Source organism: Branchiostoma lanceolatum, chromosome 15 (genome assembly GCF_035083965.1).
Source record: "Branchiostoma lanceolatum isolate klBraLanc5 chromosome 15, klBraLanc5.hap2, whole genome shotgun sequence".
Taxonomy (NCBI): Eukaryota; Metazoa; Chordata; class Leptocardii; order Amphioxiformes; family Branchiostomatidae; genus Branchiostoma; species Branchiostoma lanceolatum.
Genome location: NC_089736.1, coordinates 2,609,990 through 2,634,007, shown reverse-complemented (window position 1 = coordinate 2,634,007; position 24,018 = coordinate 2,609,990). Strand labels below are relative to the sequence as shown.

General features: G+C 42.2%; 2 protein-coding genes across 2 annotated transcripts in view; one reads left to right on the top strand and one right to left on the bottom strand.

The window, feature by feature from the left end:
• Nucleotides 1–24,018, bottom strand: part of LOC136420892 (catenin beta-1-like) — a 33,008-nt gene that overhangs the window by 1,294 nt on the left and 7,696 nt on the right. The window contains exons 2-22 of the mRNA XM_066408004.1: nt 17,586–17,661; nt 13,266–13,381; nt 12,706–12,797; nt 12,248–12,366; nt 11,662–11,785; nt 10,998–11,185; nt 10,455–10,604; nt 9,831–9,985; nt 8,672–8,873; nt 8,170–8,314; nt 7,623–7,732; nt 6,225–6,434; nt 5,698–5,829; nt 5,061–5,183; nt 4,837–4,878; nt 4,461–4,580; nt 3,819–3,969; nt 3,244–3,365; nt 2,732–2,876; nt 950–1,084; nt 406–547 (exon numbers count right to left, since the gene is read on the bottom strand). Of these exons, the coding sequence (XP_066264101.1) occupies nt 414–547; nt 950–1,084; nt 2,732–2,876; nt 3,244–3,365; nt 3,819–3,969; nt 4,461–4,580; nt 4,837–4,878; nt 5,061–5,183; nt 5,698–5,829; nt 6,225–6,434; nt 7,623–7,732; nt 8,170–8,314; nt 8,672–8,873; nt 9,831–9,985; nt 10,455–10,604; nt 10,998–11,185; nt 11,662–11,785; nt 12,248–12,366; nt 12,706–12,797; nt 13,266–13,381; nt 17,586–17,630 (2,760 nt within the window). The 5' untranslated portion in view covers nt 17,631–17,661 and the 3' untranslated portion in view covers nt 406–413. The remainder of the gene's footprint in view (nt 1–405; nt 548–949; nt 1,085–2,731; nt 2,877–3,243; nt 3,366–3,818; nt 3,970–4,460; nt 4,581–4,836; nt 4,879–5,060; nt 5,184–5,697; nt 5,830–6,224; nt 6,435–7,622; nt 7,733–8,169; nt 8,315–8,671; nt 8,874–9,830; nt 9,986–10,454; nt 10,605–10,997; nt 11,186–11,661; nt 11,786–12,247; nt 12,367–12,705; nt 12,798–13,265; nt 13,382–17,585; nt 17,662–24,018) is intronic.
• Nucleotides 19,802–22,693, top strand: LOC136420696 (uncharacterized). The gene has a single exon (XM_066407774.1). The coding sequence runs from the start codon at nt 20,315–20,317 to the stop codon at nt 22,292–22,294; it is 1,980 nt and encodes a 659-aa protein (XP_066263871.1). The 5' UTR covers nt 19,802–20,314; the 3' UTR covers nt 22,295–22,693.

Sequence of the window (24,018 nt, the reverse complement as noted above, 5' to 3'; positions counted from 1 at the left end):
AGAAAAGGCAAGAGAGAAAATTGGTTAGAAATTCAGCACACCAAAACTGAAGCAAAAACAAGTTTTTCTTTATTTCCACATTGCAACAGCAATCTAGAACACACTACTAAACTGGATCTACAAACAACCTACAAAGATAAACCAGTATAGTTTGTTCTTCTAGGGACTTGTTTTAATTCACAACAGCACAAAAAAGTTTCCTAGCTTAAAAGGCTGAGAAAACATCCAACTCTGTAATATTGAAATGTCTTCAGCAGAATATACATCCTATGTGCTGTGCTTCTACATTTTGTTAGGGTTCTTTCCCACGAGATATCAGGAAAACAGTCGACTCCAGGACATGATTCACGACTAAAACGATAAAAACATGCAAAAACTAGAAGTGAATGCTTCATGGTCTCTCACCTGTGTTTTTACAGGTCTGTGTCGAACCATGCCAGCTGGTTGTTGTCCCCGCCCTGTGGTGGGAGACCCTCCAGGCCAAGGTCGGCCGTGGGGATCCCAAGGTCAAGGTCCTGGGGGTAGTCAGAGTGCGAGGGGTGGCCACCTGTAAGGGGGAGGGGGGTGTTACAGTAAGTATGATTTCAACACTTATGATGAGAGGCACTTGACATGTTTGATAAGCATCATTGACATTCTTAATACATACGACTGATAGCAAACAACACGTAACTAATGGAAAGAATGGACGAAGGTAGATTGTGTTTGAGAACCCACCCACAATTTGGTAAGGAAAAGCAGTGGACGAAAAGGAATGCCTTTCTTGTTAACAACAAGTAAAAAAATAAGGCCTTGGCTCAAGATGCACTTCTAATTTCCGCAAGACGAAGTCTGCTTGAAAGTGTTTAACAAAGGGACTGTTTAGCCATAGAAGATGCTATTACAAATTAGGTTTTACCATGGTCAATATTGATGGAGGTAGGTCATAAAAAAAGGCACCCTGCCCTACCTGCGGCTCCCTGCATGTGGTGTGGTCCTCCTGGCCCTGGGCCCATGTCCATGTGGTCCATGCCATGGTCGATGGGGGTGTGTGGGGGCTGGTCGTGGTACGATCCTGTGGAATACAGGCCAGTTCTCGGTTGAACTGCCGATCGAGGCATGTTAATGGCACAATCACGCACACAGCAAGCACGGGAAGCCAAGCAAACAAAGGACAGGACAAGTTAGTTGCCAAAACATTTTTTTCTTCATCAAAACTTTGCAACATAGAATTCCCAAACAACAGTTATATTGCTTGTTACAAGCAGCGAAACATGGAGCTGGCCAGTAAATGCCGTTTTCTCAAAATTATCTCAAAAAGCAACACAGAACATGCGTTCCTCAGCAACTTCTTGCCTTGTCCAAGCAAACTGAGCTATCTATTGATTCTAAAGATTAATTTCTACAATCAAACTATGCAAAAACAAGGCAGTACAAGGCTTGTAATATCCCATCTGTTTCCTGCATTTTTTGCAATTACACTAAAAACATGGATTTGTTTTTACTTGCCAAGTTACAAGTCTTTCCTAGAATTTTTCTGCACTTTGCGGTTTGTGTATGAGTATTTCGAGCCCTGTATCATAATCGCAACAACCTAAAAAAGCTCTACAACACAAGGCAGAAATAAGTGAGCTGGACTCATAAGCAAGCAAAAGCAGACCGATCCAGACACCGTACGACAAGACACAGCACTCACAAACAAAGCAGAAGGAAATGCGAGTAACTGTACTTACAGAAAACTTCTCTGCAAGACCTTAGCCCGTGGACCATGCAGCTAGACCCAAAACATGCAAATTTGCAACCAGAAGTGCCACACAAACATAAAGTCCTTTCAAATTAAGTTACAATTTCTTTCCCTTTTCAATTCAAATGACATTTGAACAAACAACTGCTTGAAACACGTTTCTTACATTTTAGACAATGGCAGCAAATTTTGTAATATTTTCACCTACAAAAGCGTTAGGTGTACGACAAGTTATGTTGACCAATCAGAAAAGCATGTCAAAATATGGGCTATGATTGGCTTGTCTTTGTTGACCAATCACATATAACTATGTGAATAGTTGAACCTGATTAGCTGATACTGTTGACCAATCAGGGGCAAATTTGAGTGGAACTTCTGCTTAGGAGTCAATGACGGGGAAAAACAGGCTACAGGAAGAAACACCATGTTGTGATCTGACTCTAAAGCTGTTCCAACATTTTTGTTTACGTGCTTGGAAATTTTGCTTCGGATTAAATGTCATAGAAATTTATAAATATTGAATTCTAAAACAAAAGTTTTTTTGATAACAGGACTTATTGAATGAAGCAAAAGGGTTTACAGTTTAGGGGAAAAGAAAGTACGGGGATGTCTAGCCGATAATGATACAGCCTGAGAGTCAGAGCACGTTAGTCTTGGCTAACTGGACTTCCAGCATTCTGTTCCTTGTCCCCAAGCTGAAATGCAAACAAAGCCTGCTCCTAGATGTGCAACCACTCAAGGACACTCCTTACTCGAAGACTCTATCAAGCTTTCATCAGTTTTGCAAATCTTAACTGGCAGTTGTGAAATGCCCGAATATTGCAAAAACAAACTTTCAGGGTCTCACCCCCATTGGTCTTTTTTTAAAGTAAAGATTTATTAAGTACAGAAATACTCAGATTTCTAGAAGAAACTTCTTCTCTGTCAGAGTGTCCAGGAATGACTACCCATATTAGGAGCAAACCTTGGTTGCCGTGGTAACGAACGTGAACTCCGACGAGGCCTTACCTTGGTGCGGCTGTCTTCCCATGGTGCTATGCTGTCCGCTGTGCACACTACTCACACTACTGTGATGGGAAAACATACCTTCCCCGCGGTATTGTGGCTCGTCTGGGGGCATCATCATCATCCCAGGGTCATGCAACTCGTGGGGCTAAAGGAAACAAAAATGACATAAGTTCAATAATTTATTTCAACATACAAAAAGTCAACAAAATAACAACATAAAATGTCTGTCTCACTATCTATCTGCTTTTGTCTAATTCATTTGAATTCCCTGATGTCAAATGAGCACAAAATGTAGAAAACATATTTTCTGTTTTATTCTAATGAATCAAACAGTGAAAATAAACAGCTTCACTATCAGCTAAATTTCCCAGTTACATTCTGTATGTGAGCTTTCATCAAGTGCACTGTCGAGCATTGTTGAGATTGATATTGATCCTTAAGTTTTGGATCCTACAAATACTCAAATGCAACTGTGACCCATATGTCATAACCCTTGCCCCTTGCCCTCTCACCTCTGCCCATGGCATGGCGTCTGCCCTGCAGAGGGAGGAGGTCAGCTCCACCGACAGCCTCTTCTTGTAGTCCTGCGGCTTGTCCTCAGACATGCGGAACAGCACAGCCGCGGCGTAGGTGGCTGTAGAAAGGGTAGTAAGATTGGAAAATAAATATACATGGATCACAGGACAAGAACTTTGAACACTCAAACTGTTCCACCATAATAAAGATGATGGGCATGCACTTTCAACGACAAATGAAATCGAATAACAAACTGTAATAAAAGACTTCAAACATGGTGTCCAACAATAACTTGCAAAATTATTCTAGACCGCCAGAGGTGAAAATCCTTTGTCGACAGACATACTGCCCCTACGGCTACTCAGCTATGGACTGGGTAACTGAGAGTGAACAAAAGTTTACCACACTTTCTTAATCAAAGATGATGAATGATTCTGTAACTTAAATTCCACACTTTGTACTGCTTGTACTGGTATATCATCACTACCTATGTGGTCTGAAAGAACCAACTTTTGCTAAGGGTAAGGTAAAACGTTCAAGACAACAATATTGAGTACTTATCAACACCTACCGACACCCTCGTTGCGTGAGTGCAGCAGTTCTGTGAGCGGGGCTGTGGCCCCCTCTGCCTCGATGATCTCGGCGCTCTCCTTGTCCTGCGCCAGTTCACACAGCACGCCGGCTGCCACACGCTGGATGTTCTCAATGTTGGAGTACAGCAACTGGAAACAAGACGTAAAGATAGAACATAAGTCGCTATCATAAAGTGTCCATGAAGTCTGAATTCAGATGAATGTAGTCCTATTTGCTAAGATTTGACAACACAATGGATTATCTAAACGTTCAGTAAAGAACGTAGGAACCAAAAAAGAAGTAAAGATGTAGCTGAACTTGTATCAATGATAGTGTTATGCTGTTGCTACCTATGGAGGTTGAACTTCAACTCAATATTCAGAAGTAGAGTGTTCCATTTCAATTATACAATACTTCATAAGCCTACTGAAATAATGAAGACACAAATTAGGATTTGGTTCTGCTAGTGACTTATGACTTGAACAGCAAGTCCAAACTAAATTTAGCTCTTTAACAGCCTAAAGGAAAACTGTTACTTGACCTTCCAGACATCTCAAAACATTAGCATTAATCAAGTATCTGTTGTACAACAGTGCAGAAATCTCAGAACCAAACAAACTGAATTCAAACTTTCCCTCACCTGAACGAAGAGAGGAATACAGTTGAGGCTGCGGATGACCGCGCGGTTGTGGGCGTCACGGGCCAGGATGTGCAGAGCCCCCACAGTTCCCTCAACGATCTCTTCCATACGGACACCATCCTTAGGGAAAAAGGGTTCAAAGTCAAGACCACAACTTTGACAAGGCAGTCAAATGAGCAGTCCTTTCCACAGGAAGCTCCCAAAACTGCAAATTAAGCAATTTTTCTACCGTATACATTTGATAAGCATCTTACTTGTGAGAGACATGAACATTGCATCCTTGTGTTTGAAAGGCGATGCCAAAAATTCACAACAAAAGGAATTAACAGGCGTTATTTCAAACAAACGTCTAACTTGATCATTTTACAAGACTTACCACATAGCCTCCCTGGCTGCTGGTGGAACCCATGGAAGCCCTCTGTGGCAGGAAAAGGGGGAAAAACATTCGTCAGTAACATTACAAGTTGATAATCAGTATTCTACTGACTAGACATTTGAGGACAAAACTGAGCAGGTATGAACAAATTCTCTCTATGTTGCGAGCTTGAGATTAAAATGTACTTCTTGTGGTCTTTCTAAATAAGCAGCGTTGTTGCTCACCCTCTGTGTGTCCTGATGGGCCCTCATGAGAAGCTGGATCAGACGAGGCAGAGCGCCTTGCTCACGCAGAGGCGCATGATTGGCTGGGCACAGCGCCAGGTTACGCATCAGACCAATCACAGCCTAGGATACAAACAAAAGCATCTGATTAATCTTCAGAACCTAGGATACAAAATCATATCATAGATAGGACCAATCATATCCTAGCACAAAAATGCATACATAAAATCAAATATATATACTTTGTTCACCTATTCCTGTGCTTTGCCAATCTGTACTGGACTTGAAAAGTAATGACTCAATTCAAATGACATCATCATTGCAAAAAAGTTGTCTATTTCAGAATGGAGTTAAAAAGAATGGTTCCGACTGGATTCAGAGGTTTGTTAACCGTCAGGAGTCAGGCTCTGTAGACGACAAATTTGTATCATCATCCCCAGTCAATGGCTTTCAGTGAAAGACACAATCACTTTAGTTCTTTCATAAAGTGATTTTTTTTTAAACGATCTTGCTCAATGCAAGGCCGTAAGAGGCCACTTCTCAGCATTAAACTAAATGGAACTAATGTGGCATAGGTGAAAGACAACAGTGTATGTTTGTTTTGAAGGTTTGTAGGTTGTATTTGACCGGTCCATACCTTGATGAGTGGCCAGCGGGATGGTGGGTGGAGGAGCTTGACCAACACAGGAAGACCGTAGTGCAGACGCACGGCATTCTGGGCCATCTCAGCCTCGGGGTGGCGACTGGTCAGATGACGCAAGGCACACACCTGTGGTGAGGAGAGAAAATTCAGATTACTACATCATTGGGAAAGAGTTACTTGTATGTTTTTTGGAAGGATGTATCTAGAAGAATGGTTTGGACTGGATTCAGAGGTTGTTTACCGTCAGGAGTCAGGCTCTGTAGACGACAAATTTGTTTCATCATCCCCAGTCAAATGTAGCACTTCTGCTTTGGTTTACATTCATGAAAACAAGCTTTTCAATTCTAACTCTAGACTGAGTACTTCTTTTCTCCCATAAAAACTTATCAGCATCTTACTTTTGAGAGACCTGAACATTGTATTCTTGACAACAAACAAGAAGGAAGTCTTTTACTATGTCACACAGACTTCACAATTCAAGACAAAAACAATTCTACCAAAAGAAGAATCAAGAAACTCACAGCTGGTTCGGTGATATCCTCTCTGTCCCCTGCCTGCAGAATGGTACGGACCAGGGCCTCGATGCCGCCCACCTGGCACACGATCATCTTGTTGCGCCCGTTGTTGCAGGTCAAGTTCGACAGGATTCCGGCGGCGCAGGTCACGATGTTGATATCGTTGTGAGCCAGCATGTGCACCAGCGTCTGGAGGAGACCCTCCAACGCCTCTTGCTGTGGGAAGAGAATTCAAAATTCAAAAATACTGATCCCACCAATCATGTGCAAGATATCTGATCATGTGATGCGTATCCACCAATGGGTAGTCGAAAATACTGAATTCACCATCCAGCTCTAATCATGTGACTTATGTCCACCAACAAACTTTGGAACAAATGGAACATTTTTGGGGTTTTGCTGTGAAGTGTAACAATTCACTGTAAGTTCTCAAATAACTGCACTGTCCATTCCAGAATCAAAGTTTGAATTTGTATTTTGTAGCAATGCAGAGAGGTTAAAAGACAAAAATATGACTGTATTGTAAAAATAGCTTTGGGAAAATGTGCAAGTGCAGTTATTAGAGCAAAAACAGGTTTTCTTTGGAAACAGGAACCGAACCAACAAGAGACAAAGATTGTTTTACGTCTTCGAAGATACCCCGTATAAGCTTCAAGTGGGCCCGAGCCAAGGCTTCCATAAAGGTTTGCATATGCCCTGCCTAGAAACACGCATTCAAGGGGGATGGGAAAAAATGTTACAAGCAGCAAAAACGGCAACATCACTTGACTTACAATCGCATGCACAAAAATCTTAACAAATGCATACAATTAAAAAGAACAATTCAGACATGACATTTTCCATATCTGCATAAGGCTTAGATCACATTTTCAGTTCCTAAGTTTTCTGACAGAAAGGTGTCACACTGGGGTTCAGTTGTTTGTTTACCGTCAGGAGTCAGGCTCTGTAGACGACAAATTTGTTTCATCATCCCCAGTCAAATGTGGCAAAGTGAAACAGCCACATTGTTGCAGCAGAAAGGAAACTACTGATCATTGGATTTGAAAAAAACAAACTTTTCCAGGATCAGAAATTATTTGATTCAACAACCTTTCAGGAACAATATAGAAGACCTTACTGGTCTCCTCATTTTGCCTTCGTCACAAGTCCAAACCAGAGCCTGGCAAAGCAGTTTGCAGGAACAAAAACTACAATATAAATGACAACACCACACACCAAACGTAAAAAAAATATTTGTCATGAGCATAATTTACATATATTGCAAAAATAGATCCTTATTTTTCGTATCTTAAACAGCTCAGCCAGACAATGGTTTGGAAAGATAACCCTGGTATTGTCCAGGTATAGAACAATGCTATTCTAGTAATCACTAAGTAAGAAAGGTAAGAAGGGGGGTGTACTCACTCTGACCTGCTTGGTGGCGGCGTCAGACAGGTTCCTCAGGGTCCAGAGGCAGTTCTGCACCAGGCGTGGGCTCTGGTGGGACAGGTGCTGACCCAGGGCCTGCATGCCGCCTGGGGAGGGGAGGGGACAAGGAACCATGTTAGAACTGGCAGATCGAAGGATTCACTTTGTAAAAGTGCTGACATCAAAAGCCAAAATAAGTACAGAAATCAACCTTGGCCTTCGCCTTCCCAGGATATATCCACATATCAAATATTATGACGATCCATCCAAACCTTAAAAACTATGCAGAAACACAAACCAAAAGCAATACCTCCACTTTCACAGAAAAGCTGATGTGAGATGATGCTGAGAGAGGTAATAAAGCTAACTAATTGTTGTCTCCTTGCCTTTTTATCTTAAATGTGACCTTCCCCTTGATCATTGTAGCTTTAGGGCCAAAATACTACCTTAGCATGGAGGTTTGACTTAAAAAAGAACATGATCACTGGCCAAAAGTAAAATCATATACAGTAACACAACAGAATCCTAAAGTGCAAATACTTACCAGCTTCCACGATGGCAGGTTTGTTACTGGAGCACACAGACAGCACCTTGAGCACACGGCTGGTGGTCCACAGCAGTTTCTCGTAGGTGTATGTACGCATGATGCGCACAAGTTCACCGGGACCGCCGCTAGCAAGGATGATCAGCTACAGGGACAAGACAGTCAACACTAGATGAGCTTTTTCTTTCCAACAAACTACTTTTACTACTCAAAATATATTGTTCAATCTCTCTGAGTATGAATCAGTCATTTGAATAAACTCATAACCTGAAAGGGATAAGTCCAAAGACTGGAATGGCCAATACTTTGGGAACATTCTTTCAGCCAATAGTAACAAAAATGTGTACAGTGAACCTTGTGAAGTCTAAGAAAGAAGAAAGGCAACTACAAAGACTGGCATTTAGTTTATTAAGATAGAACCATTTGGCACTGCCCACAGACTCTAACCATTCAATACATCTTTCCACGAATGACCTCCATGACATGAACTTTGCCCTCTCACCTTGCTCTCCTGGTTTCCGTAGGCCAGGATCTGGAGGCAGTCGGTCACGATGGCCAGGAACTTCACATTGTTCCTCTGGAGCAGAGCCACCATCTTCTGCAGGCCGCCGGCCAGGCGCACGGCCATCTTGGAGCCCTCCTGGTGCAACAGCAGGTTGTGGAGGGTGGTGATGGCGTAGAACAGCACGGACTCCACCTGGGAGCTGGGAGGGGAAACGGAAAGTTACGATCATGTGGTGATCATGTGATAAACATGTGATGATCATGTGCTGCCCTCCTGGTGCAACAGCAAGTTGTGGAGGGTCGTGATGGCGTAGAACAGCACAGACTCCACCTGGGAGCTGGGAGGGGAAACGGAAAGTTACGATCATGTGGTGATCATGTGATAAACATGTGATGATCATGTGCTGCCCTCCTGGTGCAACAGCAAGTTGTGGAGGGTCGTGATGGCGTAGAACAGCACAGACTCCACCTGGGAGGGAGAATGGAAAATTACGATCATGTGATGATCATTTGAACATGAAAAGCCATCTTGGAGCCCTCCTGGTGCAACAGCAGGTTGTGGAGGGTGGTGATGGCGTAGAACAGCACGGACTCCACCTGGGAGCTGGGAGGGTAAACGGAAAGTTACGATCATGTGATGATCATGTGATAAAATGTGACTATCATGTGCTGCCCTCCTAGTGCAACAGCAGGTTGTGGAGGGTGGTGATGGCGTAGAACAGCACGGACTCCACCTGGGAGCTGGGAGGGGAAACGGAAAGTTACAATCATGTGACGAACATGTGACATCAGGTGCTGCCATCTTGCTGCTGTCCTGGTTGAGGGAGTACCAAACAAACATTCACGTCTTAAACTTTGAGCTGGAGAGGACCTGTCACGACATCCTTCTGCCAAAACTTCTGCCTTTGAAAACGAAAATGTAACACAGTAACAAAAGCACAACCAGGAAAATCAAGGAAGGTTTTGTTCACGACCAATCAAGTAGTTAGCAAGACAGAACTTGCAATCTTGGTACAACTAAAGCAGGGCTGTTATAATAAACGGTGATAGAAAGATACTTCTTTCAATTCGTAACTTTGGAGTTGGACAGTTCCATGAACTACAATTCTGAACTGAAAGAAAGTTCTGGAAAATGGAGTGAATAAGCAAACCCTTACCCGAGGAGCTTGACGAGAGCAGGGATGCCTCCGGACTTGAAGATGGAGAGGAGCCCCTGTCGGTGGTGGGACAGGTTGTGCAGCGTGCCGGCAGCACAGCGGGTCGTCTCCACATCGTTAGTGGTCTGCATGGCGCGCACCAGGGCGGCTACCATCTATAGGGGATGGAAAAATATTTAGACATTGTTGACAACATATTGTACCCTTACACACAACAATGTCTGCTAGTTTTTTTAAAGCTTTTGAGATTATCACCATGTCTTTTCTAACCAAAATAGCAGGACTTGGCTCAGAGATCATATCACTTGACTGATCTGATCACATGACAAGGGACTGCATTTAGACATTGAAATCTTACTTTACCCTAAATAAGTTTTGCTAAGCACAAGTGAAAATCCTACTTACTAAGAAACCATCAAAGCTCAGTGCATTATTTCATAACGTTTTCTAATCAGACCGTCTTTCAATGCCATCTCCAATTTTCAACACAAGATTTCAACATATTAGGTCAGTACTGACAGATTTAGCTTTATCTTAACTTTGTATAGATGTCTGTGATGTTTTTGAGACACAGATATGCCCAAAAGAAGGTTTCCAGAAACAAGTAAGGAAAGATAGTCCTACCTGTGGTGAGTTCATGATGGCGTGGCGGCTGGCCTCCTTCTTGGACAGCTGGTGGACCATCATGGCGGCCTGGCTCACCACAACCTGATCCTCGTCGTTCAGGAGCTTGGTCAGCTCGGGGATGGCGCGGGTCGCAAGGTCGGCATCATCCTGGAAGAACAAAGTAGTTTGTCAACACTTTGTCTTGCACTTGTTGTGATACAGTTAGAATGCAAAAAGAAAAGTTAACATTGAGGCTATCAACACTTCCAACCATTGGCACAAGGTTTTCGTACACCCAAGAACTTCCTGAACACTGGGATTAAGTTTTCCTCTCCCTCTTTTGGTCTTTGGTCTTGGAATTACCCCTATTAGCATCATTCATCTTTCACTGTAATATCTTTGTGTTACAATCATTACCTTAAAACAAAATTAAGTAGAAAGTCCTATGCAGTATTAGAAGCAAGTAAAAAACACCTCACATTTATAGGAAGGAAATCATACCTAAAGTGAAATAGAAATAACTGCAACAACTGTTAAACTGTAGGATATAACAGTCTATACCTGGTAGTTGATGAGGTTGACCACGGCGTGCTTGAGCATCTGCGAGGGTTCGGCCAGGCGCTGCACGGCGGTGGGCTGGTTGGGGTCGAACTGGGTGGACGGGATCTGGGTTCCCTCGTCCAGCGTCTCCGGGAACATGGCGGCGCGAACGCGCTGGGAGCGCGTCTGGATCAGCTGCTGGTTCATCTCTGGGGTGGGGAAGGGAAAAGGCAAAGTAAGAATAAGAATATCACACTGAGGACGAAGCATGGCGCTTTTTCATTACCTATTAGTGCAATGCAGCTTCACTGTGGATCACTTATTTTTGGACAAGAACACAGGGCCACCCCTAAACTCCTTGATAAGCGTGCTGGTATTTATCAAAAGATATAAAATTGTATACTTTGCCTTGTGTTGGTTTACTTTTATCGGCCCTATCAACACAGTGGTATAACAAAGAAGACACAATGGAAAATGAATCGACTACAAATCCTTTAGAAACTGTCTGGTCTGTGCATACAAATTTCTGCCTCTCTCATATCATGCTTGCTGTTTGGGACTTGGGATTCCATTGAGAGTGGTCTAGGTCTGAAACATGTTAAGTTTCCCACATCTGAAACATCATTTGGAAGGGGGTTTCATTTTGGGGCACAAGAACAGACATGACATAAGAAACTACCCTCACCGTTGACCTGCTCCTGTGTGAACCCCTCCTGGAATCCCTGGTTCCACTCCATCAGCATGTGGGACGTGTCCATCCCGTCATCGTCCAGGTCATCAGGGCCCTGCCGACTGCTCAGGGACGGAGCCTACAGAACACACAGGTACAGTTATAACGATGTCTCAAACTGTAGCTGCAGTATCATAGAAAGCAGCTAGGAGGCCCGTAATTGCACTTGTAATTTGTTTTGCCAACACCTACTCACTTACCAAATCTCATAAAGATCAACCCACAACTTCCTGAGTTTTGCAAACGAACAAAGGGCATCAAAAACATAACCTTCTTGGTGAAGGTAAAAATGTTGTAAAATGCAGTGTGATGTAGTCTTACAACAGAAAGATATTTAGCATCTCGGCCAATGGAATGCAACCGTTTCTACTAAAATGCAAGTCAACATCTTTTTGTTTGTAAAATGATACCAAAATGAAGCAATAGGAAACAAAAATGTGTCAAGAGCATGTGCAAGAAGACAATACATCAACTCTATGGCTTACAAATCAAGAAGCAACCACAATCCTTGTTACAGATTTGAAGAGAAGCCTAAGCTCACCTGTGTGGTGGCGCCTGATTGGATGCCCGAGTCCAGGTAGGACTGCTGCTGCCACTCCATGGTCTGCTGCTTGGGGTCCATGGCTGGCATGCCGCTCAGGTCCATGTAGTTACCCTGGTCTGGAGGGAAGATACAAGACAAACGTCAGAACCAAGTAAAGATAAGCTGAGGCATGATACCAGGCACAAACCAGAATTATGCCAATGGATCATGTTGCCATATACGAAGGAAGAAACAAGAAGGTTGGTACTAGTTCCCTTTGTGATATACACAACAATTTCTGTACATGTGGTCTCTTTGTTTGCAGTTTTGGAAAAAGGTTTATAGGAAGTTTTTCGATGTCCAGTAACTTGTTAGCGCAAAAACAAGGTTTCTTTTCCTGAGGGAAAACTGACCAAAACCAATGGATACAGTGGTCCATAAATTGAAGTTTGTGAGGCATTATTAGGAAGACTTACTAGTCTTGGTGGTCGTAACTGTCTGGTAGGTGATGGTGTGGGAGGTCCCACCCTGCCGGTCTCGTACTTGCTGCATCTCGCTTTCCACAGATCTGAAACACAAAATCATTCATAAGTTCTAAAGAAACTGCGAATAGGCAATCAATATAGAAGTGTATATACAATTCTGTAGCTGCACATATTGCAACTGAGATAAAGGCGCTAGAACAAAGAGCAAAGCATGCTCTTTTGATCGACAAAAGAAACTAAACATTTGTCAACAAGCTGAAATATCAAGCCTTTAAAGTTGTCTTTTCAGTTTAGTTAATTGTATCATCTGAATTAGACAAACACCAATTGATAGCAACTAACTGAATTCATTACCATTTTATCATTCCATACAATAACTAGGGGGTCCAAAATCTAAAATCATTTAGAGGTCTCAAGAAAACCTACCCATATACCAAGTATCATGACAATCAAGGCATTCTTCAGTTATCGTGAGACACACACACAGACACACACACGAACGCTGACGAAAACATAACCTTCTAGGCAATGATTATAAAACCCTTCCTCACCTGATCTCTGCTTGAATGTGTTCCCTCCTGTCGGGGTTTTGCTGCAGCTGGTTCACAAGGCGCTGCCGCTTGTCGCCTAGAATCTGCAGGAGGTGCTGCTCAGTCTCTCTCAGGTCCTGCAAAACAACGGAGGAACATTTGGTCAGACAAACTCTCCAACCTCCATCTTGTTTTGCTTATCCTGTCAACGAATAATGTTCAGACTCTGGTCGTAAGGTGTTATTATAAACATACACTGTGATACAGATTCAACAAGTATAATGAACAACTCAACAAGGGAATAGGGTTGTCAACCTTACATCCTAAGGACTGTAACTGATTCCAGTTGTTTTGTCTGTTATCAAAATGACTGCTCACTGGGATTAGAACTCTCAACCTTCTGGTTGGGATTTGCAAGGAAAAGACCCAAGATGAGACAATGATGAACTTGCACAACAGAGACCACTCATTCATAACTTCCAGTGTTCTCGCCAGGCCTTTTCAGCATAGGGGCCCCCTATGCTGTGATTTGGACCCCCTATGCTGTGATCTGGACCCCTATGCTGTGTTTCAACCAGCATAGGGGTGTTTCTTTCTGGGACAAACCTTGTGACCCTTCATAAATCTTATAATAAGTTCATATTTGGCTTTAGAATGAGGCTGTGACAGAGGAAAAACTCTACTTCACAAAATTTATCCCTCAAAATGCATGAAATAATGTCTCATTGGGTTATGAATTTACAAATTTTCCGGGGGAACATGCCGGACTCCCTACTCTGGTCATGTCTTCAGCACTCCATGCATGACTTCCACCGCGTAAAGTTGGCCTTCTGTACCTGACCCCTATGCTGTGAAAAAATTCTGGTGAGAACACTGACTTCTGACTTTAAAAAAGCTGAAACAGTGTAACCGAAGTCCAAAGATAAAACCTAAAAATACCAACACTACCAAAATAGCTGTTTCTGCTTTTATTCCCAAGGCCAAGAGCATCTAACGGAACTCGAGTCACACCAGTGATCACACACGGCTTAATCCGCCAACTTTCAACCAAAGCTTTGAATCAGCCGACTGGAATGCCATGGAACAATTTTGGCTCCGGGTCCCAACACAAACCGCTCCTTCTCGCCTTGAGCCGACACATTTCGGAGGAAATCCACTTGTTTGGGGAGAGGAAGCTGGAGCAAGCTTCAAAGAAGACCTAGTTTAGATGTTCACGTTGCACTCGACTGGACTCCAGTTTCAACACATTTAAATCAGACTTCTATATCTTCATACATCCATCTTAACTATTTGCAAGAGAAGACTATGCTTATCATGAAAGTTCTTACAACAAAATCAAATCATTTTTTATTTGAACAATTTACCTTCAACTACCTTCAACACACTTTATAGTTTCTCTATAATTTGTGATTCATAAAATAAAGCCTGAATATTTTCACCCCCAAAGCTACGAGTTGCTCGTATATTTTTTAACTCTTCAAACTTTTTTCAGAAAATGCAGGTAGTATTAGTACTGAGGTACATTAGCTAGATACAGTAGCACCTCTTCTTTTGACATTTGGTAGCAATTTAGTGCCTGATGTTAGCTGAAGTTTTGACTGATGTTGGGTGAAGTTTGTACGTTCTGAGCGATGGTTGAACAGAAGTGAGAAATATTTGCCAAGAGGAAGGTCAGGACCGCAGGGTTGACTGGACAACAGAGGATACAGGACAGACATCTGGAGGGGACAGACTCAAAATGTGGGATTCTCTCCAACACAAAATAAAGCCAAATACCTGGCTAATTTAAAACTTTCCATCTATTTGGAGCGAGCTTAACACATTCAACTAGTAACAGTTCCATTTATTTAGATATTCCCACTATACTACATAGATGGATGCTAAATATTACTTCAACCTCAAATGATAGTAGTAAAACTTTTATCTTGCACCCCAGAGCCATAAAATTTGTTTACCATTTTTGTTACACAGAAGCAAATATTACCTTTTCTGTACACATTTCAATGAACCCATTGACGATAAAATTCCCTCAACCCAGAAAGCTGAAGTTTGTGACTGTCTCCCGTGGAATGCTGTGTTTACACAACCATGTGTTGGTGAAGGAAACTGCCAACCTGAGGCAACTGTTTAAACAGGAAGGTTCTGCGCTCTACTTAAACTCACACCAAAACGTGGCACTTTTGGGTCTGAAAAAGTTGACATCTAAGTATTTCTTAAAGCAAATAACAATACAAATCTCGGCTAAAACCTGACATTTCTATCAAATGTAACAAAACTTAAGTAACCATGTAATTCTTACAGCTGGTTGCTTTGACAACCTTAGTACTTCTTGGTGCATCTGCAACAGTTTCACAATTCTAGTTACTCCTTATAGTCCTATACAACATCATAACCAAAAGATACAGTAATAAAAATTGTTCAAAACCTTCAACTTCTAAGCCATGGGGAAATTCTCTTCTATCAGAGCCTTGTTAGTAATCCAGCCAAAGCCATGATTCAGAATCGGACTTCCCGTCTAGAAATGACTCAATCTACTTGAGTGCGACACAAGTGTTTTCACTCAACCTTGTAGCAGGTATTACAATACCTGTGAAACGCAAGGATTTCCATGGTAACATAACATTCAAGCTAGTGGTAGATCTATGTGAAACAAAGTGTAGACTTCTTTCTAAAAGCAACTTACTGGTAATACTCTTTGCTGTTTTCTGTAAACCTGGAGCACTCTACTAAAGCTAGAATTTTGTTTATAACTTGGTCAAATTTCACCTCTTTTTGGGGGCCTAAGAAGTAAGATATACTATGAGCAGGTTTGTACACTTCTACCTGTAATGTTAGTTAGTTATCACATACAAACTGCTTATTACAGGTGTGTTTGTACACACTGAAATGGCTCCAATGTCCCCGATGAAAGCTGACACTTCCCTTGGCACAGGAAAGTGTCAGGCATGGCTGGACAAGAAAAGTACCTTTATCAGTCTCAGGCATCAAGGCCAAGAAATAAGACACTCAAAGCTTGATGTCTTAGGAGATAAATCTCCCACCTTGTCCTACTTGAATCCTATTTCAAGATAAGACTATTCAAAAGACCTTGGAGAAAAGAAAACCAGAAAGCAACACCTGAATGGCTACGAATACGCAGGCATACACCGTTCCGCATAATGGCGCATTGGCTGAGAAGTTTCTGCATTAAGTATTCTGCAAGATTGTATCAGATTTTAGGTACACATCCCAAATTGGTGGTGTTGAAGGCATGGTAGACTTTTCTTGGCATGTTCAGACATCTAAAATGTTCAAAAACATATTTAAAACATCGTAATTTCTCTTTCGTAGTAATAACCATGTCCAGCAAACAGTAGAAGTCATCATTAATTTCAATGTTATTTTTACCAAATACCTTGACTGTGAGAAAATTCTACACTGACATCCTCAATAAAGGGACAAAGTTAAACATTGGCCAGACAGTAGCCTGTTAGGGACACAACACAAAGGGGCTGTAACTACACCAGTCTGGGCAAATAGATCATTTACAGAGCAATTCTTTAGCCAAATATTTGGATGCTATCGGGACAAAGCTTGCTCTTCCCATGGTACAGTTGCATTATTGGGTTGAAAAATTATGTGATTTTGCACATTGTTGTCTAGCACAGTGCCATCTTCTCTTGAAATTAAACGAAAATTTGTTAACATTTTACACACCAGTGTCTAAATTCTACTGTAACACACAAAGAAAAGACTGTCTGATTGGAAAGATGACTGAATCATGACAATCCAGCTAAGATGGACTCAAAAGTATGTTGGAAATGAGACCTTGATGATTTGAAGCTAGGGACAGAGAGCTGACACTGGTTTAACACATATCCAAGGAAAAGATGATATGCAGAATTATGACAATCTAGCTGGTGATAGACTTTTAGTAAAGAAAAAGACCTTGATGATTGGAAGCAAAGGATGGACAGTTTTGACACCGTTTGATTGACAGAAACTGAGAAAGCCTTCAGCAGGAAGAGAAATATTGGAAAGACAACTTTATCATCAGCAGAATTATGACACACGAGCTAAGACAATGGACTTCTAAGAAAAAGACCTTGGTGATGATTTGAAGCAAAGCAAGGGACAGACAGTTTTTACACCTTTTGACTGACAGAAAGCCTCCACACATTCAATCAACCCTTACCCAAAGAAAGTGTACCTTGATTGGAAAGACAGTGATGTGTAGTCTAGAATCATGACAATCCAGCTAGGATGGAAAAAGACCCTGATGATTTGAAGCAAAGCAAGGGACAGACAGTTTTTACACCTTTTGATGGACAGAAAGCCTCCACACATTGGATCAACCCTTACCCTCTCGTCCATAGTAGTGGACGCAAAGCTGACTTCCGCCGCCATTGTCGCGTTTGTCAGGTGGTCAATTTCTCACCTGCAAAAAAGGGCACACCTTTCAGGTGTAGTTGACTAAATATGCTATATTTCACATACCTAAGTGGAAGTAGAAAGCTTTAGTCCAGACTTGCCACAAGATCCAATTTTTTCCTAACAAAGATGGAAAAGGAAATGACGATGTCAGCTTGTTTCCAAACTATTTATGCTGTTATAATTTCTTTTGAATAATAAAGGAGTGGATAATGATGTCATATCAAAATTTTTGAAAGCTGAGCTAACTATGAGTGTACTAATGCTACCTTTGTGCATAGATTTTCCCACAAATTTTGTATAAGAAGACAAAATAGATTAAGTAGTCTACTATCCACACCTAACTTGTTTCACTAGATCTTTGTGTAAAGTTTTATACAAGAAAAGCTTATAAAAATTGCATGTTGCTTGTCTCATAACACAACAGAACCGGAAGGTGTTTTGTACATGATTGCTATAACTGCTACTGTTCAGTCTGTTGAAGTATTGTGATGCTAAAGCTAAGATTTATCTGCTTTGATATGAAAATTGTTTTCACAGGAACTGGACAAAGCCAGGGAGAACAGTTGTTGTCCCCAAAGCAACAGGCTTCTACACAGATTTCATCCCTTTCGCTGGGCGAACACAGATAAAGCTGTCCCATAATCCTCTCCTTTGACTGGTCATGTAGAAAATTCTAAAAGGTGGGATCTATTGATAAACAGACTTCAGCTTTCTGAGAACCGTATAAACCTGTGCACTGTAACATGGCAAATAAACCACTGTTTCCATGAAGTAACATGAACCAAACATGTACTTGGATCATTTACCAGGACTGTAAAAGAATCCACTGGTACTTTGTGGTTTAAAAATCAACTGTAGAATCCTCAACTAGCACATGAGGGTGGGAGGGGGGCACACCATTTAGAAGTTGTAAGGATTCCTTCTTTATATAACTTAGGTTAAAAAGTCCAAATCGATCAGGAACCTACCATGACACAAACCATTCCAAGAAGTTTTGAAAAGGTGAGAAACTAAAAACACAGAGAGGGATACAAGTCCCATATCAACTGCAACAACTTCCACAGACAAACCTCTCAAAAACCTACTTTACAAATCCTCAAACTTTTCAGACTACAACAGAAGTCCATAGTCAAACTTACCTTGTTAAAACACAGGAAAGTAAGTTTCTTTGGTCTCAGCAGTAAGTCCTGGCCAGCAGGAATCGGAAACTACAAAAGACACCTTTCTCATCGCTCTACCGTTTTTACTCTACCTTTCACCCTTGGGGGATTTCAGTTACATACCCATGCCCATATTTGGAAGGGGCCATGCCCATATATGGGTAGGTCCTGTTTGTGCGCCATGTTTGCCTATGAATGCATCACCTGTGATGTCATCGGCACTCTAACGCCCTGCACCCAGGTATGAAGGGACATGGGAACGAACCGCTTTTGTTATGCTAACGAGCCCTAACTGGACAGGCTTGCAGGGCCGGTTGAATCACACTTTTGATTCTTTACAGGAAAACAGACCATTTAAACACCTGAAGACGTTACTGTTTTGGAGAACATACTGTACCTTTACTTTTGTTACTTGAATGTTATTCTGATACAGAAAACTAAGTCAGCCCATGGCTTAGCCGCCCACTACCAGTACTAACAGTGGTTTCAAGAAAAGTTTTGAGTCATATTTTCCCTCTTTTAAAAGTCAAAAGTTTGACTGAGCAGTGGACTTAAACATAGCAGCAAAATTAAAGAGATCTGATGAAAAATATCTAGTGAAAAATTCACACTATAAGATCACGATGACAAGTTTACAACACCAAATGATGATAAAAGGATTTGGAAGACTGGAAGCCAGTCATTGATCCCTTACTTAAGTTATTTCCTTCTTGTTGGAATAACGTAATTCCAGGAGATGATTCAGTTTCTGACCTGGCCCATGATCTCAAAAATTGAATAGCACTAACAAAATCCACAAAACCAGTTCAGCCTAACCTAAACCTACGCAGGTGACATGAAGATCACGTTTTTCCCTTCATGTGACTACACCCATAACAACATTACCTGCGAACTGTGGGCGAATGATGTCACTCACGTTTTCATCACCAAAATTGCCCTAATTATGGGCTCAAAGGTACAAATTGGCACCACAATACTGTAAGAAAAGCCTTTTTTGTTCTCTCCGACGCGACGCGTAGACAACTGTACGATGGTAACAACATTTTACCGAAGGCTCCAAAGATCAACAAAAAATTCCTCAAACATGCGACAGGTTACAATGTACAGGAGAACGCACAGAGCATCACGGTTTTCCTTCCACCGAATCTTGCCAAGTCATGGCTTGAGCTGTGCCAGGAGCATCATGACACTCAGGCCATAGACGGAGGAAAAAATGGTAAACACGTCAAAACGACCTTCGTTGATGTCAAAACAGGACAATCTTTCGGCACTGTAACCATCAAGGTGTTCGAGTCTACAAATAAACTGCTGATACAAGGGTCTGCCTATCAACTGTGGTTTTCTGAAGTATTTCCGATACTAAAAGAGAAAATCGGTCGCACATCAAACAATGACTGTGTTGGTGATTCACACGCGTCGGTAGCAGTAGAAACTGTGAAGGCTGTAACTTCAAGTTCACCTGATGTTTCCTCACTTTGTTCAACATGTGGTCAGCCTATGGCGTCCGAGGCCTGTACCACATGTCCCACCGTTCCGAAAGTGCTGTTTGATGAAAACAGCAACGAAACGCGTGATGATGTGTCGGGGGTTGGGTTCGAGGAAAACAGCCACGAAACGCATGAAGATGTACGGGAGGTTGTGTTCGAGGAAGACAGTCACGAAACACGTGAAGATGTACTGGTTGATAGTGCGATTAAGAATGATCTGTGTGGTTCTTCTGACTTGTCTGTTTTCCAAGACAGTATCAACAAACTGGAAACCTGTCTGGCCAATTCGATCTCAGACAGGAAAACATTTGAGAACTCTGTGCTACAAAGGATGAACACGCTGGAAACCACACTGAAAACTCAGATGTGTATTGATCTGCCCTCCATTGACAAAAAGAAACTCCAAGACGAAATCGCGCATCTGACTAAAGCCAAAAGTGAACTCCAAAATCAGATTGATTCACTTCAGCGGAAGCACGAGGAATTGGCCAGCACTGTAGGCAGGTTGCAAACGACAGTTCCATTAAAAACAACAGAAACCCAAACCCCAAATGAATCTTCAGTACGCACAGAAAGGTTACTACGTGAAGTAGCAACGATCAGTGTACAAAACAGATTCCAGCTGCTAGAAGAGAACAATGGAGCGTCTAGGGGGGACATACGTGCCGACGTTTCAAACGCTGGTGAGAAGTATACTGAACAGCGTGCTAAAGCTGGAACAAATGATACCTCATGCATGGGCAATGCCAACAACAATCTACAAGACAAAACAACAGAGACAAATCGACGCTACAATGCCAACATCAATCTACAAGATAAAACAGCAGAGACAAATCGACGCTACAATGTAGAGACAAGTCGACGCAACAAAGACTTGCCGCCCGACGTATTGATATTAGGGGACTCAAACACAAAAGGCATCAAAGTGGATGTCCTGTACCCCAACAAAAGCGCGAAAAGAGAAGTGACGTTTACTATAACGGAAGCTACAGAATTCGTAGAACACTCAACCGTGCAAGAACCTAAGGTATTAATGTTTCATGTCGGCACCAATGATGCCAGAGATACACGGGACGCGGAGACAGTTTCGGAACGATTTCGTGCGTTGGTACACACAGCACATGAGAAGTACCCGCGCGCACAAATCGTCCTGTCCTCCATTCTACCAAGAGATGACCCGGTTCTCCAGCGAGTAGGGGAAAGTGTGAACGCATCGCTGAAGGTCATCTCCGAAGGAACCCGGTATGTCCATGTAATTGATAACAGCAACCTGTCAGACATGGGATCGATAAAGCGGCGGCTTTACAGTAACGACGGATATCACCTGAACAGATTCGGGATACGGGTACTAGCGGCCAATATCAAAAGGGTGGTGAACCCATTGATTGGACTTGGACAATATGTCAGCAGGGCCGCTAGACCCAGTCAACCCTCCACACAAATCCCCGCGTCACCAATGCGTAGCCAGGAACAACGTATAGATGCCACCAGTCTGTCTCCGGCACAATGGGCCGACCAAGATCGCGACCGTAATGCTCCCATGTCTTTCCACCCCTCCACCTACGACCGAGATTTTCCAAGCCTAAACCAAACGGCTGTACATGTAACTGCACCCTTAGAAAGGAGAAACTGTCCTGACTCCCAGAGACAAGAGCAACCATCCAGTTCTCCCGGGACCACAGGTGCACCTGCTGCACCAAGAATCACTCCACCCCCAGGACCACCACAAAACCGATCGGCACCGATGCGACAACCAGCCACGGCGCTCGGACCTCCCACTCCTCCAGTTCGACCGCCTTTCCAGCAGAGACAGCCTTCAGGACCCTGGGGAAGCCCCCCTCCCCTGTTCAACCTCCCTCCGGCACCGTGGGGATTCCTGCCTCCGAACGCTCCAGTACCCGGCCCGGCACATTCGCGGATGAACTCTACCCCTTGGCCCTGGCATCCTGCCATGATGTGGCCGCCAATGGTTGCTAGTAACATGTGGTAGGAACACTTTAGCTCTATATTTTGCACATGGAACGGAAATTTCCGGATTACTACAAGTAAGACAAATCCTTTTCATGTTTTAACCAATGTATACCAGTAGTTATCGTTTCTCAGTTACCGTGGGATAGATTCCCATGTTGATTATAGACGCAGTATTTAGATCTAGTAAATTGTTTATTATTTTGTCTGGTCGAATGTACAAGTATATTTAAAAGGGCCCCACCCCCATTTTCTTACCTTTGAAATGGCCGAGCGGAAACTCTAGCCCTTACATTTCGAATTTTACCTCCTTCGTGAGTTAAATGTTGTGGTCTAAGGTAAAGACACAAATAGTATTTGAAGAATTGTATTGATGAAAACGTTATATGGCGGAAGCAAATGTTTCGCCTTTTGGAATGTTCACGGTCTAGGTTCCAAACTAGAGGATATAGAATTTTTAGATGAAGTTCGTAAATTTGACTTCTTTTCGCTACTTGAAACCTGGAGTACTCAAAATACTCAAATCAACATCACTGATTACAGCTATTTCCATTTGTATAGAACAAAAAGTAAACGGGCAAAACGCTCCTCAGGGGGAATATTATTTTTCTACAAAAACGAGTACAAAAATTATGTAAAGAAAATACCTTCAAAATCATCGGATGTCCTATGGGTACAAATTGATCGCAGCTTGTTTGGACTCCAGAAGGACTTATTCCTATGTTCCGTTTATATAAGCCCAAATAATTCAACTATTCATAAGAATGCCGATAATCACGTGTTAGATATATTAGAGGAAGAAATTAGCAGGTACGGCACAGAGGGATTTATTCTTCTTGGGGGAGACCTTAATTCGCGCCTCGGCAATCTTCCTGATTATGTAGATAATAGTATTAACAACGACGGTTTCCCCGATACCTCCTCAAACCACGTCAGCGATAGACAACGCTTGGACATATCACCTCCCAACAAATTTGGCCGACTTCTATCTGATCTGTGCATTCAATCAGATCTTAGAATCCTAAATGGCAGGGTAGCGGGCGATTTGCAAGGCAACTTTACCTGTCACCAGCCTAACGGTAGCAGTACGGTCGATTACATAATCTCCAGCAAATCCTTTCTTCAAAACATCTTATTATTTCGAGTTCATCCTTTATCTGTTTTTTCCGACCACTGTATGTTATCAGTATACATACATTCCAATTCTGCACATCAAAATCACTTCGAAAAAAAGAAAAGATCTAAAACTAAATCTTCCCCCAAACGCTTTCACTGGAATGATAAATCCACACAAAAATTTATTCAGACCCTTTCACAATCTCAATTTAACACCAGATTGAACTCCCTCTCATCCCAAAACACCAACGATATAACCTCGAAGGAGGAAATAGAAAAAATCGCATCGGACTTTAGTTCAATCTTGAGGGACGCGGGTTTCAAATCATTATCAATTAGGAGAACTAATTACAAAAAACATACCCAGCGTAAGCAAACAAAACAATGGTTTGATAAAACCTGTGTGGAACTAAAACGGGAGGTGAAGAACTTATCATCATTACTAGTAAAACAACCGTCCAATCCTGTCATAAGGGGAAGTTACTTTAGAAGAAAGAAAGAATATAAAAAACTTATAAAAAAGAAGAAAAGGGAATTTCATAATCTTATCATGACCCAATTAGCCTCCCTTAAGGACAGAAATCCAGGTGCTTTTTGGAATATTATGAACAAACTAAAACCAAAAAAAGC

Coding starts and splice junctions, on each gene's coding strand:
- LOC136420696 (XM_066407774.1), top strand. CDS start 20,315: ATGGCGTCCGAGGCCTGTACCACATGTCCCACCGTTCCGAAAGTGCTG.